Source organism: Papio anubis, chromosome 12 (assembly GCF_008728515.1).
Source record: "Papio anubis isolate 15944 chromosome 12, Panubis1.0, whole genome shotgun sequence".
NCBI lineage: Eukaryota > Metazoa > Chordata > Mammalia > Primates > Cercopithecidae > Papio > Papio anubis.
In genome coordinates this window covers 47,832,489-47,851,409 of record NC_044987.1, presented here as the reverse complement: position 1 = coordinate 47,851,409, position 18,921 = coordinate 47,832,489, and the positions used below count along the sequence as shown (strand labels likewise).

General features: G+C 37.3%; 1 protein-coding gene across 3 annotated transcripts in view; it reads left to right on the top strand.

Annotated features, from left to right (window-relative positions):
• Nucleotides 1-10,676, top strand: part of EED (embryonic ectoderm development) — a 35,754-nt gene extending 25,078 nt beyond the window's left edge. For 2 of the 3 annotated variants that reach the window (XM_021926402.1, XM_021926404.2), the window contains exons 9-13: nt 11-116; nt 1,643-1,717; nt 8,922-9,080; nt 9,862-9,935; nt 10,336-10,676. In XM_021926402.1, coding sequence (XP_021782094.1) covers nt 11-116; nt 1,643-1,717; nt 8,922-9,080; nt 9,862-9,935; nt 10,336-10,462 — 541 coding nt within the window. In that variant the 3' untranslated portion in view covers nt 10,463-10,676. The remainder of the gene's footprint in view (nt 1-10; nt 117-1,642; nt 1,718-8,921; nt 9,081-9,861; nt 9,936-10,335) is intronic. The other variant, XM_021926403.2, reaches the window with a different exon arrangement.
• Nucleotides 10,677-18,921: the final 8,245 nt, after the last annotated feature.

The following is an 18,921-nucleotide window of genomic DNA, read 5'->3' as shown; positions in this document are numbered from 1 at the left end:
CTTCCTTCAGGCCATTTATTTCTCAGAAAATCCATTTTCCTGATTTTTCTACCAGAGACATACATAGGAATTATGTTGATTGTGTGCGATGGTTAGGCGATTTGATACTTTCTAAGGTATGGTAACTGCAGTTAAGCTGTACTTCCATCGTGTGTGTGTGTGCGTGTATGTGTATGTGTTGGAACTTGGCAGGGAGCAGTTTATGTAGTTTATTAAATTGAATGGCAGATGGGAAATTGCCGTTTTTAAAGTCTCATATTTTGATATATTTAGAAACTTGTTTTAAGAATAAAACATGCCATTGAAATACAATTCTTTGTGCTCCAGTAAGATGAGTATAGTTTTATAAGGTGATAGTGTTCTGTGATACTCAGTATTATTACAAGATAACCGGTAACTAAAGCCAACAGAATTGGCTTTTGTTTTTATTTTTTTGTATCTCTGTGACTATTTTAGTAAAATTTTATTTACAAAAACAGGTGCCTGGAGTTGGCTTATGGGCTGTAGTTTGCCAATCCCTGCTCCTGTTGATGGATTTATACAGATGCTCCTCGATTTATGATGGGATTACATCGTGATAAACCCATCATAAGTTGAAAATGCATTTAATACACATAACCTACTGATTATCAGCTTAGCCCAGCCTACCTTAAATGTGCTCAGAATTAGCCTACAGATTGGGCAAAATTATCTAACACAAAGCCTGTTTTAAAATAAAGCATTGAACATCTCACATACTGCATACTGCTAGCCCAGGAAAAGATCAAAATTCCAAATTCCAAATACTTCAAAATTGCAGCTGTTTTGTACCATTTTGGTAAAGTTGAAAAATTGTAAATCAGACCATTGTAAGTCAGGGACCATCTGGGTGTGTGTCTGGGTGTGTGTGTGTGTGTGTTTGTGTGTGTGTCTGTATTTTTTTGTAGCTGATAATTTAGAGAAGCTGTTGGTGATATTACATGGGCATTTAGGATTATCAAATTTGGTGAAATTGCTGTCCAGCTTCTTTTCTTGATGTGAATTTCAGGCCACTTCACATTTTCTTGGGCAGAGCCTGATTTACTTTTTTCTTGGCTTTATGTGTAAACTGTTTTTTTTCTTTTTTCTTTAAACTTTTGACCTTCAAATAACTTGATTCATAGGATGTTTCAAAGATTGTTCAGAGAGGTCCCATATGATCTTTATCCAGAATCCAAAGTTTATATCTTATGTAACTGTAATACAGTATCAAATCCAGAAAATTGACACTGGTACAATGTGTGTGTATAGTTTTATGTCATTTTATCACGTAAATTTTGTCATTTCAAGAATGGTACAGTTTGGGACCTTTTAAGATTGTTTTTTTCCACTCAGACCCTTGAGATCCATCCAAGTTGTTGCCTGTATCAGTAGTTCGCCATTTTTATTGCTGAGTAGTATCCCATGGTATGGATTATCATAGTTTATTTAACTATCTATGGTAGGAGGTTTTGGTCGTTTCCAGTTTTGGGCTATTGCAAATAAAGCTGCTAATCAACAGTTGTGTCCAGGTTTTTGTGTGGACTTAAGTTTTCATTTCTCTGGGTAAATGCCTAGGAGGGCAATTGCTGGGTCGTGGTTAAGTTTGTTTAGTTTTTTAAGAAACTGCCAAACTATTTTCCAGAGTGGCCGTGCCATTTTACATTCCCACCAGCAATGTATGAGAGATCCAGTGTCTCCGAATCTTCGCCAGCATTTGGTATTGTCATTATTTTTTATTTTAGCTGTTCTGATAGGTGTGTAGTGATATCTCATCGTGGTCTTAATTTGCATTTCCCTGATGGCTAGTGATGTTGAACATCTTTTTCATGTGCTTATTTACCATTTGTATATCCTTTTTGGTGATGTCTCTTCATATCTTTTGCTCATTTTCTAATTGGATTGGTTTTTTGTTGTGCTGTTTTTGTTTTTTTTTTTTTTACTGTTGAGTTTTGAGAATTTGAATGTATTCTAATATGAATCCTGTATCAGATACATAGTTTGCAAATATTTTCTTTCAGTCTGTGGCTTGTCTTTTCATCCTAGGGTCTTTCACAGAGCAAATGTTTTTAATTTTTATTAAATCCAGTATATTGATTTTTTAAAATTATTTTATGGATTATGCTTTTGATGTTGTGCGTAAGAACTCCTTACCAAGCCATAGACCTTAAAGATTTTCTCCCGTGTTCTCTTGTAAAAGTTTTATACTGCTAGTTTTACATTGAATATGTAATCCATTTTGAGTTGATTTCCTTATGAAGGTGTGAGGTTTAGGTTGAAGTTCCTTTTTCCCCTATAGATACTCAATTGTTTCATCAGCATTTGTTGAAAGACTGTTCTTCCGCCATTGAATTGCTTTTGCACCTCTATCAGAAATTGTTTGGCTATACTTGCGTGGGGCTGTTTCTGATTTTCTTGTTCTGTTTCATTGATCTGTATATTTGCCCCTCCACCAGTACTACATACACAGTCCTCATTATTGTAGCTCTATAATTTTTCTTGGAATCTAATAGATTTCTCCCATCTTTATTTTTTTCATAATTGTTTTGAACTATCCTAATTCCTTTGCCTTTCTGTGTGTACATTTTAGAAAAATGTTTTCTACATTTATAAAAATCTTGCGGGCAGTTTTTTTGAGGAGAAGTTTTTGAGTGGAATTGTATTAAACCTGTATATATAATTTTGAGGAGAACTAATACTGTGCTGAGTCTTCTAATCCATGACTGTGGTATGTCTCTTCATTTATTTACATCTTCTTTGACTTTTGTCATCAGCATTTTATAGTTTTTAGCATATGAGTCCTGTTTTTGCTCTATTAGATTTATACCTAAGTATTTTTTAAGCAATTTATAAATCGTATATTATTTTCAATTTTTATGTGTTCATAACTAATATATAGAAATATAATTGATTTTTGCATATTGATCTTGAATCTTGTGCCCTAGCTAGACTACGTATTCAAGGTGTGTTTTGTGATTTTTCTCTGTAGACTATCATGTGATCTGCAAATAAGGACAGTTTTATTTCTTCCTTTGTGATCTATATGCCTTTTCTTTTTTTGCCTTATTGCACTGGTAAACTTTCAGTCCTGTGTTGAATAGCATTGTTAGGAACAGATATTCTTGACTTGTCATTCAGTCTTTCACAATTAAGCATATTAGGGTTTTTTGTTGTTGTTTTGTTTTGTAGGTATTCTCTATCAAGTTGGAAAGTTGAGAACTGTTTCCTGTTCCTAAATTTTTGAGCGCTTTTTCATGACTGGTGTTTTGTCAGATGCATTTTCTTCATCAGTTTATATGATCATGTGGTTTATCTGCTGTTGCCTGTTAATATAGTGGATTATATTGATTGGTTTTTTGAATATTGACCCAGCCTTGGAACCCTGGAATACATTCCTACTTGATCATCCTGTGTAATTTTTTGTATTGCTGAGTTCTGTTTGCTAATATTTTGTTAAGGACTTTTGTGTCTGTATTCATGAGGTGTGATACTGGTCTGAACTTTTTTTTTGGTACTGTTTTTTTCCGGTTTTGGTATTAGTAATACTGACTTTATAAAGCAGATTGGCAAATGACCTGTTTCCCATTTTCCAGAAGAGATTGTGCAAAATTAGTGTGACTTTGTTTTTTTTGAAACAGTGTCTTGCTCTGTTGTGCATCCTAGAGTGCAGTGGTGCAGTCTCAGCTCACTGCAACCCCCTACCTCCTGGGTTCAAGTGATTCTCGTGCCTCAGCCTCCTGAGTAGCTTGGATTACAGGCGTGAGTCACTCACCTGCTAGTGTTACTTTTTAATGAAGTCCATTAACTTAATGGTTATAGGGCTGTTCAAATTAACTACTTCATTTCGGGTCATACTGGGTGAGCTATAGTAGTTTGTGCTGTTTGAGGAATTGGTACATTCCATCTAAGGTAAAATCTATGTATACAGAGTTGTTTGTAATATTCCCTTATTATCCTTTCAACATCTGCTAGGTCTGTAGTGATAGCCCGTTTCTTTCTCTTTTTTTTGAGACAGGGTCTTACTGTGGCTGTGGTGCAACTGGCTGTGGTGCTCACTGCAGCCTCGACCTCCCAAGCAATCCGCTCACCTCTGCCTCCTGAGTAGCTGGGACTATAGGCGTGGGCCACCATGCCTGGCTAATTTAAAAAAAAAAATTATGTAGAGATGAAGTCTTGCTGTGTTGCCAGGGCTGGTCTCATTTTTGAAATTGCCAGTTTCATTTTTGAAATTGGCAGTGTAGGTCTTTTTTTGGGTCAGTCTTGCTAGAAGTTGGTGAATTTTATTGATCTTTTCAAAGAACTAGCTTTTTACTGTTTGTTTTCTGTTGTAAATGTTATTTATATCTTCCCTTTTGTTTGCTATTGGTTTATATTGCTCAACTTTTATCAGTTACTTAAGATGGTAGCTTAGGTTGTTGAGTTTTTGAGAATTTGTTTTATGGCTCTATTTTAGATGTGTTTGATGGGAACTTGAAAAAAGTATGTGTTCTGTTGGGTGGAATATTGTATAAGTGTTTATTAGATACTATTGATTGATGATGTTGTTGAATTCTTCTATATCCTTGTTTGTTCTCTGTCTACTGTTTTATCAACCATTGAGAGACAGGTGTTGAAATCTTCAGTTACAATGTGGATTTTTCTCTTTCTCCTTTCAGTACTGTCATGTTTTGCAGTTCTGTTGTTGGTGCATTCTACATTTAGTATTGCTATGTCTTTGGAATTGACTCTTTTTTCATTACATCATCTTTTTTCAAACTTTTACTTTTAATCTATATTATCATTGAGTAAGTTTCTTGTAGATGATATAGTTGGGTCATATATTTTTAAAATATATTCTGCCTATGTCTTTTAACTGGTGTATTTAGACCATTTATATTTAAGCCTTAATATCAGTTATTATTTTAAGTCTGCCATTTTTCTTTTTGTCTTTTTCATTTCTCTCTGAGTTTTTTCCCCTCTAACTTTCTGGGTTATGTGAATGGTTTTTAGAATTCCATTTTTATTTATCTATATTAACTCATTTGTCTACTGTATTATCAGCATTTTACAATATTTTTTTTTTCTTCAGAAATAAGATCTTGCTCAGTCACCCAGGCTGGAGTGCAGTGGCACAGTCTTAGCTCTCTGAAGCCTGAAACTCCTGGCCTCAAGCAATCCTCCTGCTTCAGCCTCCCGAGTAGCTAGGACTATGGGCGTGCACCACCACACTTAGCTAATTTCTTTAATTTTTGTAGAGGTGGGGATCTTGCTATGTTCCTCAGGCTGGTCTTAAACTCCTGGCCTGAAGTGATTCCCCTGCGTTGCCCTCCCAAAGCGCTGGGATTACAGACACAAGCCATTTAAGTGAAATTTAGAATGCTTCCTTCTCTTTACATCATTTAATTCTTTTCCATTTATAATTGTCTTAAATATTTATTTATATTTGAGAACCATATCAGGTTTTTTGTTCTTCAACCATCAAACACAATTTAGAAAACCCAAAAGGAAAAGGAGAGTATTGTATTGACTCACTTTGCATTTTCTGTTGTTCTTCCTTACTGATAAATTCAAATCTTCTTAATTTTTTGTTTCGAAAACTTTCTTTAACCATTCTTTTAGAGCAGGTCTGCTGTTAACAGATTCTCCTATTTTTTCTTTATCTGAGCATGGCCTCATTTCTTCTTTATTTCTGAGGGATATATTCACTGAATATAGGATTCTGGCTTCACAGTTACTTTCTTTCAACACTTGACAAATGTTTTTGCTCCCTCTTTGGCCTCCATAGTTTCTGATGAGAAATCTGCTGTCGCTGGAATTGTTTGTCCTTTTTAGGTAAGATGTTCTTTCTGTCTTAATGCTTTCAGGATTGTTTTCTTTGCCTTTAGTTTTCAGATTGAGCAGGAGTGTATTTAGTTTGAGGTTTGAGTGTGATATGACTTGATGTGGATTTCTCTGGGTTTGTCTTGTTTGGGGTTCACTGACATTCTTGAATCTGTAGTAGATTGATGTTTTGTCCCAGGTTTGGAAAGTTTTCAGCCATTACTCAAATTGTTTTTCAGCCCTGCTCTCTTCCCTCATTTTGGGGCTCTGATTATATGAATGTTAGATCGTTTGTTTGGTCCCCAGGACTGTCTTTTTTCTTTTTTCTTTTTGTTTAGATTGGGTAATTTCTATTGTACTGTCTTTAAATTTACTGACTCTTGACCCTCTCCTCTTTTGGTATTGAACCCATCAATTGAGTTTTTTATTTGGGTTATAATAGTATATTTTAGTTATAAAACTTCCAGTTCATTCTAAGTATGTTTGTGTTCATTGAAGCATTTTTATATTCCTGCCTTAAATCTATGTCAGATCTGACATCCGTGTTATCTCAGTGTTGATATCTGTTGATTATCTTTTTAAAGCTGATTTTTGTCTTTCTAAAGTTGATTTTTATGATTCTTGGTATGAAGAGTGATTTTTGATTGAAACCTGGGTATTTTGGGTATTACGAGACTCTGGACCTTATTTAGATCTTCTCTTACAGCAGGCTTTCTCTGATACCTTTTCATCTGGGGAAGGGAGGCGCATTGTGTTGTGACAGGTTGGGGTGGAAGTCCAGGTTCCCCACTCGGTTGACTTGGTGTTGGTGCTTCATTACTGCTCAGTGGGGGTGGGAGTTAAGGCTCTCCGTAGGCCTCAGCTGATACCACTCTAGCTGGGAAGGGCCAGGATGCCTAATTACTGCCCCCCTAGTGGTCTCCATTGACACTGTGGGTAGTTGGTGGCTTTACCAGTGAGTGGCTATGAATGTCCTAACTCGATTAGGCCTCCTCTGATACCACCCTAGCCCGAGAGGAGGAGGGTCACCCCGTTGCTATAAGAGGTATGGGGAGAGTCATGGGATAGGCACTTGGGGTGCTTAGTTACAACCTGAGCATGGGTTTTTCACTGGGCTTTTGCTGGTTCAAGTGGAGATGGGTCCACAGATTTTTCTAGGGTGCTTGGCTGGAGTAGAGCATTGTCATCTGAAAATTTTGTCTTGTTAGGCTGCTACATTTTTTGGTTCCTTGGCTAGAAAGGGTAGGCTTTTGTTGTTGTTGTTTTTGTTGTCTTCACTCATTAGCATTTCTGAGTTGCTGCCTTCTCTCGCATCCAGTCTGGTATACATAAGGCAAAAGAAAACCCAGGAAACTCAACAGTTATCGTTATGTTCCAAGGTTTCTAACTTGTTTGCCTTTTCTCTACCTTTCCAAGTCTTATGTTTGCTTTGTGTATGATACTCAGACTTTTAAGCAGACGGATAGGAAAAAAATACATCTGCTCTATTGTTCCAGCAGCAGAAGTAAAAAGCCATTAGGTTTTTAAAATTTCTGCTCTTAGAACTTAGATCTCTGGAAAGGATTTCTGAATTTTAGGTGGTAGGCTGAACTGGAATATATTGGTGGTCTCAAATCTGACTCTGCATTGGAATCACTAGGAGAATGTTAGAAAAATAGATTTCCTAGACCTCACCTTAAGAAATTCTAAATCTGGCACAAGGCCCTGGGAATTGGTAGTTCTAAAAAGCTCTTAGTACATGATTTTGAAGTGCAGCCATCCATTAGCTCTGGCAACATCTTTTTACCTCACTTTGCTTTAGTTGTTCCATCTAGGGACTCCAGTACTTAAAAATTCTTTACCGGTGCAGTTAGTAAGAAGCACTTGAAGAGCTTTTTTTTAGTTCTTCTGCTTTGGCCTTTCTCTTACAGACTGAATCAGTAGGGGCTGAGATGAGTCTTTCGAGAAAACTCCATAGACTATTGATCCAATTTTGCATTTAGCCAAGAGTCATCACACTAGGTGGTTTCTAAGGTCCTTTACAGTTAAAAACTTGAATAACAGATGTCATATAGCACTAGGATTTAAAAAGTCTAAATAAAAAAGGTAGAGAAGAAAAAAGAATGTGTTGTCTCCTCCCTAATCTTCAAGTGGCCATACTATTAAATTATTTAAATGCCTGTGAACCCCACAGGGCTGCCACCACTGTTCACTTACACGAGGATTTCTGAATCCTGGTGCTATTTAGTTTAGGCCAGATAATTCCTTTTTTGAAGGGGGTTTCCTGTGCATTATAAGATGTTTAGTAGCATCTCTGGCCTCTACTCATTAGAGCACAGACACATTGCCAAATGTCCCTTAGTGGGCAAGCTACTGACCTAGATAATAATATGAATAGTGCCCACAGTTTTGCAATTTTTTCTCGTTGTATTCTTTACTACTTACTGCTTAGGTGTGTGCATACAAATTTTATTTTATAGGATAGGAAAAGTATAAGTTTGAAGCCTATTTCAATCCTGTCCCCATATCAGTGTCTTGATGTTAAACAACTGCTTTACTTGCCTTCAATTGCCCTATTTATAACCTGAGTTCTAAGGCCATTTATGTGAGTTCATCAAATTTCCTAAGATACCTGTTGAGTATCTACTGTGTGGCACAGATACTGGATGAAGGAATAATACTTAATAAGGTAAAGGAAACCACCTGTGATTAGAATTGAAATGGGAAACTGCAAACTAGTGAAGTAAGCAAGAGCCAGATTAATGCCGGATTATGAAAAGCCATGTATTCTAATTCTGTATGTTTGTAATTATACCTTTGCTGTAAAACACTTCAAGTCTCTGGGTGTCAGAGTATCTAGAGCTGAACTTGGTTTAACTTGGAAGAGAAATGTTGACTTCCAAAATGAATATTTCAGAAAATGTGATTCTTTTGTATTATCGAATTCTGTTGATAATCAGATTTCTTGTCCTTAAGTATGGGCATTGAGTGTAAATATAAATGAATGTACATCACTGTACTTGATAGAAGGATTAACCAGGTTCTAAGAGCTGTGAATTCCAAAACAATAGAAAAGCCTTGTTTTTACTTTGTAAGATTCAGTTCCACATTAACATTTCTTTTTCTCATTTCTCTCTCTGTTTTAGTCTTGTGAAAATGCCATTGTGTGCTGGAAACCTGGCAAGATGGAAGATGATATAGATAAAATTAAACCCAGTGAGTCTAATGTGACTATTCTTGGGCGATTTGATTACAGCCAGTGTGACATTTGGTACATGAGGTTTTCTATGGATTTCTGGCAAAAGGTATCAACGTACTTTTACATTTTGAAATGATCTGACTTATGAAAGACCATTGTAATTCTAGCTTTTTCTGTTGTGTCCATGTTCTTTTTCCTTGACAAATCTACCCTGATGTTTTGTATTGATTATTTTGCCCTTTGATGTTATTCATCAAATACTTTGGTGTTACTCATTCTGCTTTTGTGGCTCTGCATATGATCTGCAGTGCTTACTTTAAATTAAATTGGCAGTTAGGTATCAATGGTGGAAATTAGGTATTTATGTTCCATAACATAAACATTACCATAACATTACTAAGACTTAATGTTTTAGTAATTAGATTGTCAATCTACGTATATAACTGTTCCCTAGAGAAAAATCAGGATAGAAGACAGACAAAATATTAGTTACCTAAAAATTTAAAGAAATATATTGTTAGGATTTTGTGGTAACAAATTACTTGGGTATTTATTTCCGTAAGAAAACTTTGGAAGAGCTTTCCACAGCTTTTGCTGTATTTCTTGAAGGCAGAAGAAAAAGTAAGTACCATGCTAACAACGTAAATTTGTAAGGCCCTTCATAAATTTTGCAAAATGCCTTCTTACTTGCTCAAGACACTTGTGATGTATTAATTGGTCTTATTCATATTTACAAATCAGAAGTATAAGACCCAAAGAAATAGTCAAGAGCACAGAGGCTGGAACTGAGCTTTTTCTGAAACAAGAAAGCTGTCTGAGGATTCCTCCAGTGCTTTAGAACCTGGTAATTTTATTAATTTGATGTTTTTAAAAATATGTTTATACAGATGCTTGCATTGGGCAATCAAGTTGGCAAACTTTATGTTTGGGATTTAGAAGTAGAAGATCCTCATAAAGCCAAGTAAGTGTTTAGAAATTTCTGTTCAAAATTTCAGGCTTTTTCTCCACAATTGTATGCCTATGTAGAAAAGATCATTTATATTTGCAGTGCCATCCTTAAGTCATTTTTAACATTTACGGTTTTCAGAGTTGAAGTTATTTTTTATTCCAATAATTTTTTTCCTAAGTACCTTGGTGACAAGTTATTTCTCATTTTTATACAAATTATATAGTGCTTGTTGAACTTAAAATATATCCAAATTTTATAAAATTTGAGACTGACTCTTAGTGAAGTAAATTCTGGTTTTAAATGCTTTTCATATGAGTTGGAACATCTGCTTATTTTCTAATCCACTGTTTTAGGGTAGACACTGACAACGTTATGTGTGGTCTTTAACCTGTTGTCATGTTTTTTTCCCTAGATGTACAACACTGACTCATCATAAATGTGGTGCTGCTATTCGACAAACCAGTTTTAGCAGGGATAGCAGCATTCTTATAGCTGTTTGTGATGATGCCAGTATTTGGCGCTGGGATCGACTTCGATAAAATACTTTTGCCTAATCAAAATTAGAGTGTGTTTGTTGTCTGTGTAAAATAGAATTAATGTATCTTGCTAGTAAGGGCACGTAGAGCATTTAGAGTTGTCTTTCAGCATTCAATCAGGCTGAGCTGAATGTAGTGATGTTTACATTGTTTACATTCTTTGTACTGTCTTCCTGCTCAGACTCTACTGCTTTTAATAAAAATTTATTTTTGTAAAGCTCTGTGTTTAGTTATTTTCATTGTGGTGAAAAAAAATTAAAAGTAATAAAATCATGCCTTATCTTTTTATAATGCTTGTTTTTTGTAGTTCTCTTAACCAGAGAAAGTTTTATAATACAGAGATTAAGTATAGGCTCTAGAACTAAACTGAATTCAAATCTTGGCTCTGCTACTACATGACCTTGGATAAACAACTTCTCAATGCTTGGTTCCTTGTGTATAAAACAGAGATAATACTACTTGCCTCAGGGTTATTGTGAGGATCAAATGATTCGTTATGTGTGAGGCAGTTAGAACAGTATTGACATATAATAAGCCCTAAATATATTTTAAGTGTTTATAATTATTGGAGATTATATTTCCTATGGTTTTATATTTTTTAATGTTTTCTTATGTAATGGTTTCATAAGTAATATTTAAAATTCTACAGAGTTAGAACCTATGATAATGTTTAACTGTAACCTTTCTTTATAGTTTAAAAAAATATTATTGCCGTTAGATTTGCAACTAGGCCATTGGTAACCTTACAGGAGATGTCATTAGAGCAAAGGAGGAGAGGATATAGAAGCTTAAATTTAGTGGGTTGGATCATGAAAGAGATGGCAAGTATGTTCATGTAGTGAGTTGTTGCCCCTTTTCTAGAAAGTTGTTACTGGCTAAGAGAGATTAAGTAGATTGAGATCATAAGGTTGGGAATAGTTGGTTATTTTGTCTCCAACATAAGGCACATTGCATTTATTTGTGGGCAAAAATTCCCTAAAGAGTGAAGACCAAGATCACATGTGGAGGGTTTAACTTGAAGCAGAGGAGTGAAGAAAGCCTGAATGATCATAAAGCTAAGGTTGGAGGTGAAATGAGGCGAGCCAGAGAAAAATACAAAATGCTGAATTTTGTCGGGTTTTTAAGAAGATTCCTGAACCTTGTTTCTATAAATATGTTTATTTTTAAAGTTTGATTTTGATATCTTGTACAGTATTTGAAACACTGCCCCTTCTTGAGCTATCTCTGAAGATTTTTACTTCCCTGGTAATAGTATAATGCTTAAGTCTGAGTAAACAGGAAAACTAACTGCCTTTTACTGTCTGCGTCCAATGGACCCTTCAATTGTTTTTTAGAAATTTAAATAGGAACTTTAAGAAGTAAACCTTTATAGCAAGTAAATTCTTATGTACAGACATCAAAAGACGAGGAATACTGGCATAGCCTTTTAGCAAAATGAGATTTCCTAGGTTCTTCTTGCAAAATACTGCATGATGAAATCCTTCCTGTTGCATGATTAACTAGGTGAGAATGTCATCTTTCCTTTTGGTTCTTAGAAATGTATTATTCACTACTCCATTCTTGAGGTTAGTTTTAATTTTTTTGGAGACAATCTCACTCTTTTGCCCAGTCTGGAGTGTAGTGGTGCCGTCTCAGGTCTCGCTGCAACCTCTGCCTCCCAGGCTTAAGTGATTCTCGTGTCTCAGCCTCCCAAGTAGCTTGGATTACGGGTGTGTGCCACCATGCCCAGCTAATTTTTGTATTTTTAGTAGAGACGGAGTTTCACCATGTTGGCTAGGCTAGAATATTGAGTGTTATAAAGTTAGTGCAGATGGGCTGGGTGCGGTGGCTCAACGCCTGTAATCCCAGCACTTTGGGAGGCGTGGGTGGGTGGATCACGAGGTCAGGAAATCGAGACCATCCTGGCTAACACAGTGAAACCCAGTCTCTACTAAAAATACAAAAAAAAAAAAAATTTGGCGTGGTGGCGGGCGCCTGTAGTCCAGCTGCTTGGGAGGCTGAAGCAGGAGAATGACATGAACCCAGGAGGTGGAGCTTGCAGTGAGCCGAGATCTTGCCACTACATTCCAGCCTGGGCAACAGAGCCAGACTCTGTCTTAAAAAAAAAAAAAAAAGTGCAGATAATGAAAGGTCCAGGAGTGAACTCACAGGCCAGTTATCAGCCACATTCTTTATACTCTTATTTTTGCCCCCTCCCCTTTCCCTGAAATACTGAGGAAGTAACATCTCTTTTCCTAATGGATGCTATCCAGAGGGCCCCAGTCACCAGTTATCTCATTAGCCTACAAAAACATTCTTTTCACTCAAGTGATCTCAAGGTTCTTAGAAGTTGTATCAGGAAATGGAAATCAAGAAGAAATTATATTCTCAAGGTTCTTAGAAGTTGTATCAGGAAATGGAAATCAAGAAGAAATTGTTTTTAATTGACAATTGTATATATTTATAGGGTACAATGTGATGCTTTATACGTGTATACAATGTAGAATGAGCAAATTGGGTTAATATATCCATCACTTTGTTCCTCAAAGGAAAAGCCTCCAACTTTTCACTATTGAGTATGATGTTAGTTATTGGCTTGTCACACATGGCCTTTATTGGGTTGAGGAACATTCATTCCTTCTATACCTATTTTGTTGGGGGTTATCATGAAAGGGTGTTGAATTTTGTCAAATGCTTTTTCTGCATCTATTGAGATAATGTACAGTTTTTGTCCTTCATTCTGTTCATATGGTGAATCACATTTATTGATGTGCATATGTTCAAACATCCTTGCTTCCCAGGGATAAATCTCACGTGGTCATGGCAGATGATTCTTTTAATGTATTGCTGAAGATGATGGTTTGCTAGTATTTTGTTGAGTATTTTTGTATTTATGTTCATCAGGGATATTGTTTCTGCTAGTGTCCTTGGTCTGGCTTTGGTATCAGGCTGATACTGGCCTTGTAAGATGAGTTGGGAAGTATTCCGTGCTCTTCATTTTTGGGAAGAATGTGAGCATTGGCATTAATTCTTTAAATGTTTAGTAGAAACAGAAAAGCCCAGTCTTGGGCTTTTGGGAGACTTTATTTGTTAACAGTTGTAATATTTCCTCTTCCATTTCTGATTTGAGTCCTTTTTTTCTTATTAAGTGTTATAAGGGTTTGTCAATTTTGTTTAGCTTTTTTTCTTTCATTTTTTTTGTTTTCTATTTCATTTATTTCTGCTCTGATCTTTGTTTTTTCCTTCCACTAACTTGAGGTTTAGTTTGTTCTTTTTCTAGTTCCTTGAGGTGTTTGAGGTTTGGGTTGTTGGTTTGCAATCTTTTTTAATGCTATAAACTTCTCTCTTAAAACTATTTTTACTGCATCTCATAAGTTTTGACATGTGTTTCCATTTTCCTTTGTCTCAAGGTATCTTTATATATGTTTTTAGAGTTGGGGTCTTGCTATATGTTGTTCAGGCTTAGAGTTCAGTGACTTCGCAGATGCAGTTATAGCTCTCACGGCAGCCTCGAACTCCTGGGCCCAAGTGATCCATTCCTGCCTCAGCTTCCCAAGTAGCTACGACTGTAGGCATGCATCACTTTGCCAGGCTTTCAAGAGATCTTTCAATTTCTCTTTTAGTTTCTTCTTTGACCGAATAATTATCCAGTGTATTTCTTACACAATGTCTTAGGAAGGATAAAACCAGCTTTGATATGTTGGCTATTATGTTTCTGAAAAGACAAGACAGGGTTGTTTTTCTAAACTCTATACTTGAAAGTTTCAAACATATAGAAGAGTGAAGAAAGTAGTGAATACGATGTACCAAGTCAAGCTTCAACAATTATCAGTACATAGCCAATACTGATTTATTTATACATCCACGCCAGATTGTTTTGAAGCACATCCCAGACTTCATTTTATCTGTAAAAATTTACTCTGTATTTCCAAGAAAGACTTTAAACAAAATATCAATACCATGCTCACACTTTAAAAAGTAATTTCTAAATTATATATGCAGTTTATTTAGAAGTATAAAGAAAAAAGTAAAAACTACCGTTTACTACCCAGAAATAATTGCTTTTTGTGATGGGATATACTTTGTGTGTGTAAGTTTAAAGAATTGTGATTGTCTGAATATATTGTTTATATGCTGCATTTTCAGATTCCCAGTAATTCTTAACAGATTATTCTGTTTGCATATCTTTTAATACATTTCCATGAATGTACCATTATCTAATGCCTTTGTTGGACATGTTCATTGCTTCCAGAGTTTTGCTATTATAGATAATATTTTGATTAACAGGCCAGTACACAAGTCTTTGTGTAACTCTCAGGCTCATTTTATAATTAGATAGGATATTTCTTTCTTATTAAGTTTGTACCAAATTACACTTGGGCCAACAGCATATGGTAGGCCCATTTCAGTTTTGTTGTTACTTGTTTCCTGTGTATTATCTCTGTAGATCAGGGTGCTTTTTCTGTAAAGAGCTAGATAGTACTATTTTAGGCTTTGCCATACAGTCTCATTGTAACTATTCAACTCTGCTGCTGTAGGGTGAAAGCAGCCATAGACAACTGAGTATGGCTGTGTACCAATAAACTTTACTAACCAAAACAGGCAGTGGCGGGGCATGGTGGCTCATGCTTGTAATCCCAGCACTCTGAGAGGCTAAGGTGGACAGATTGCTTGAGCCCAGGAGTTCGAGACCAGCCAGGCAACGTGGTGAAACCCCGCCTCTACTGCAAATACAAAAAAAATTAGCCAGGCATGGTGGTGCATGCCTATATTCCCAGCTACTTGGGAGGCGAGGCAGAAGTTAAGAAAAGGACAACAAACAACAGGCAGTTGGCTAGATTCTGTCCACAAGCCATAGTTTGATAACTCCTTCAGTGGATACTAGTTACTAAACAAAGCAAAACAAAGTAAGACTGAAGGAGGCCCCTAAAGTTATTGAAGATTTAAGTCAACCGAATAGTTTACAATCAAAGATCACCAGATAGACAATGAAGCAAGTTCTATGGCTGAGAGTTGAAACAACAACAATAATAATAATAATAGTTAGACCACCAAAGACTTTAGATATTGCAATTTTCAGATAATATAAAACAGCCACCTTATTTTAAAATTGCAACTCTCCCTCTCTGTACTTTCTCCTTGTTATTCTCCATTTCAATTACCACCTACTATACTGCATAATTTGCTTATTTGGTTTATTGTATTTCTTCTGCTACTGTGATGTAGTCTATATAACAGCAGGGTTTTTATTTCACTGGTATAACCCCAGCACCTAGAGCAGTGTCTTTCACGTAACAGGGGTCCAATAACTATTGGTTGAATAAATGAAACAGAATTAGACAGTCATAAAAATAAGGAAACAGAGGCTATGATGACTGACAAGGTGAATATGAGAGGGAAACAAATAGAACTTTTTGAAATGAAAAATACATTTGTTGAAGTAAAAAATTCAACTGACGGGTTAGACAGGTTAGTCACAGCTGAATAGAGATTAGTGAATTGGAGGTGATCTTTAGAAATTACCTAGAATGTGGCACAGAGAATCAAGAAAATGTAGAATATGAGAGGTTAAGAAATAGGATAAACTGAAAAGATCTAACATTTAATTGGAGATTAATATTTAACTGGAGATCCAGAAAAACAAAAAAAGAATGAAGTGACGGCAATATTTGAAGAGGTAATTATCTTACTTGCTACCAGGATACTTGAGTGCCATGTGGGCATGTATGATAGAGCTAGGAGAAATGGCAGGTGGTTCTGGCATCTTCCTTACCATCATGTCTCCCACTTTGCAGTCTTGGCTGCTGATGCGCCAGTCTGCTTCAGTCTCTACCAAGCCCAAAACTTCACCCTCTATCAGGTCTTGAGGAAAAGCAGCTTCCACAGTTTATTTCAAGCTGGATGAGGATCCAATTGATGCCATATCCCTGTTGTAGCCTTTTGTGGTGAGACAAGGCTCTCATCAGGACAGCAGGTTTTTCAAAGCCTTCTACACTGATGTGAAGGACAGTACGATGTGGAAGTTCCTGGGTTTTGCTTTTGGACAATGGGAACCAAGGGTGGCATCCCCACACTCCATAGTGTAGGGCCTGACACGATCTAAACTCCCTCCTCCAGTAATCATTCATCAAGAGTTTCAGTGTTGTGATAACCCATGAGTTCTCCACATAGTGGCACATCATGGAGCTCATTTCCTTCCTGGATTACAACTGTACCTTAGACAGTGAGGGCTCTTTTGGAAGTGCACACCTAGCTGACCTGCCCTCCAACTCAAAAGTGTACAAGACCTGTTCAGCAGAGGTGTTAAGCACCCCCACACTCAATGTCCATTCAGGCCAAAAGTATGCTCTTTGCCCCAAGGGAACCAAAGTCATGATGACTATGCCAGAGCTTGGGTAAAGGATACAGTGCGGATTCTTGGATTTCAGAACAAAGTCTTCCTGGAGCCCCCTGTACTTCATGAAGCCTGTCTCCAGCTGGTTGTCAAAGAAACGTAGATTAATTCAAGAGGAACACAGGATGCTATTGGTCCTGTTTCTAGTCCTGAAGACAAGGTCAGCTATGTAATTTCCAGGGCCCAGTGCAAAATGAAAAGGCAAACTCCTTGGGCCAGATGTGGTGGTTCATGCCTGTAATCCCAGCACTTTGGGAGGCCGAGGTGGGTGGATCATCTGAGGTCAGGAGTTTGAGACCAGCTTGGCCAACATGGTGAAACCTCGTCTCCACCAAAAATACAAAACTTAGCTAGGCATGATGGCATGTACCTATAATCACAGCTACTCAGGAGGCTGAAACATGAGAATCACTTGAGCCCGTGAGGCAGAGGTTGTGGTGAGCTGAGATTGCGCCACTGCACTCCAGCCTGGGCAACAGAATGAGACTCCGTCTCAAAAACAAAAACAGAAAAGGCTGGGAGAGGTGGTTCATGCCTGTAATCACAGCACTTTGGGAGGCCAAGGCAGGAGGACTGCTTGAGCTCAGGAGTTTGCGACCAGCCTACGCAACATAGCAAGACCCTGTCTCTACAAAATATTTTAAAATTAGCTGGGTGTGGTAGTGTGCACCTGTTGTCCCAGCTACTGGGGAGGCTAAGGTGGGAGTATCACTGGAGCCCAGGAGGCTGAGGCTGCAGTGAGTTGTGATCACACCACTGCAATCCAGCCAGGGTGACAGAGCAAGACCCTATCTCAAAAGAAAAGAAAAAAAAAAAAAGGAAAAATTAGGTTAAAGGTACTAATTATAAAGCTTTTTCCATTCTTTAACAATTTCTCAACTGGTCATGGTTTTAAATTTTGCTATTTAATGCCATTCTAAGTAAAGTTAAATTGTTAGCATGAATTTTAGTATTCATTTTCATATTGTGTAATGATCATTTTATTTTTTTGAGACAGTTTCCCTCTTGTTGCCCAGGCTGGAGTGCAGTGGTGTGATTTCAGCTCACTGCAACTTGTGCCTTCCAGTTTCAAGTGATTCTCCTGCCTCAGCCTCCCGAGTAGTTGGGATTACAGCTGTGTGCCACCACGCCCAGCTAATTTTTGTATTTTTAGTAGAGATGGGGTTTCACCATGTTGGCCAGGCTGGTCTTGAACTCTTGACCTCAAGTGATCCACCCACCTTGCCTCCCAAAGTGCTGGGATTACAGGTGTGAGCCACCACGCCTGGTGTAATGATCATTTTAAATACAAACATAAGAGCCTTTACCTCTTATGTGAAATACTAGAAATTACAAAATTGGTATTTGTCTTATACACACAAATATTTTGTTCTTACCAGGGGAGGGGAAACACTGCACAAAAGTAACTCAACTTTTATTTGAGACAAAGTCTCACTCTGTCGCCCAGACTGGAATGCAGTGGTGAAATCTCGGCTCACTGCAACCTCCACCTCTCAGGTTCAAGCGATTCTCCTGTCTCAGCCTCCCGAGTAGCTGGGATTACAAGTGTGTGCCACCACAGCCAGCTGATTTTTTTTTTTCGTATGATTAGTACAGATGGGGTTTCGCCATGTTGGCCAGGCTGTCTGGAACTCCTGGCCTCAAGTGATCCTCCTGCCTCAGCCTCCCAAAGTGCTGTGATTACAGGTGTGAACCACTGTGCCTGGCTGAGATGACAAATAGGATGAAGTTTGGAGTGTTTAGAAGAAAAAAATGGGGTGAGAAAGGAATAAGATGTGGCTTTGAGTATATCATCTACTACAAAATACTGGAAAAAGGCTGGTAGAAACTCAGTGACTTTAAGGAATGCAGCTCCTCGCCAGCAACAGAACAAAGCTGGATGGAGAATGACTGACGAGTTGAGAGAAGGCTTCAGATGATGAAACTTCTCCAAGCTAAAGGAGGAAGTTCGAACCCATTGCAAAGAAGCTGAAAACCTTGAAAAAAGATTTGACGCATGGCTAACTAGAATAACCAGTGTAGAGAAGTCCTTAAATGACCTGATGGAGCTGAAAACCATGGCATGAGAACTACATGACAAATGCACACG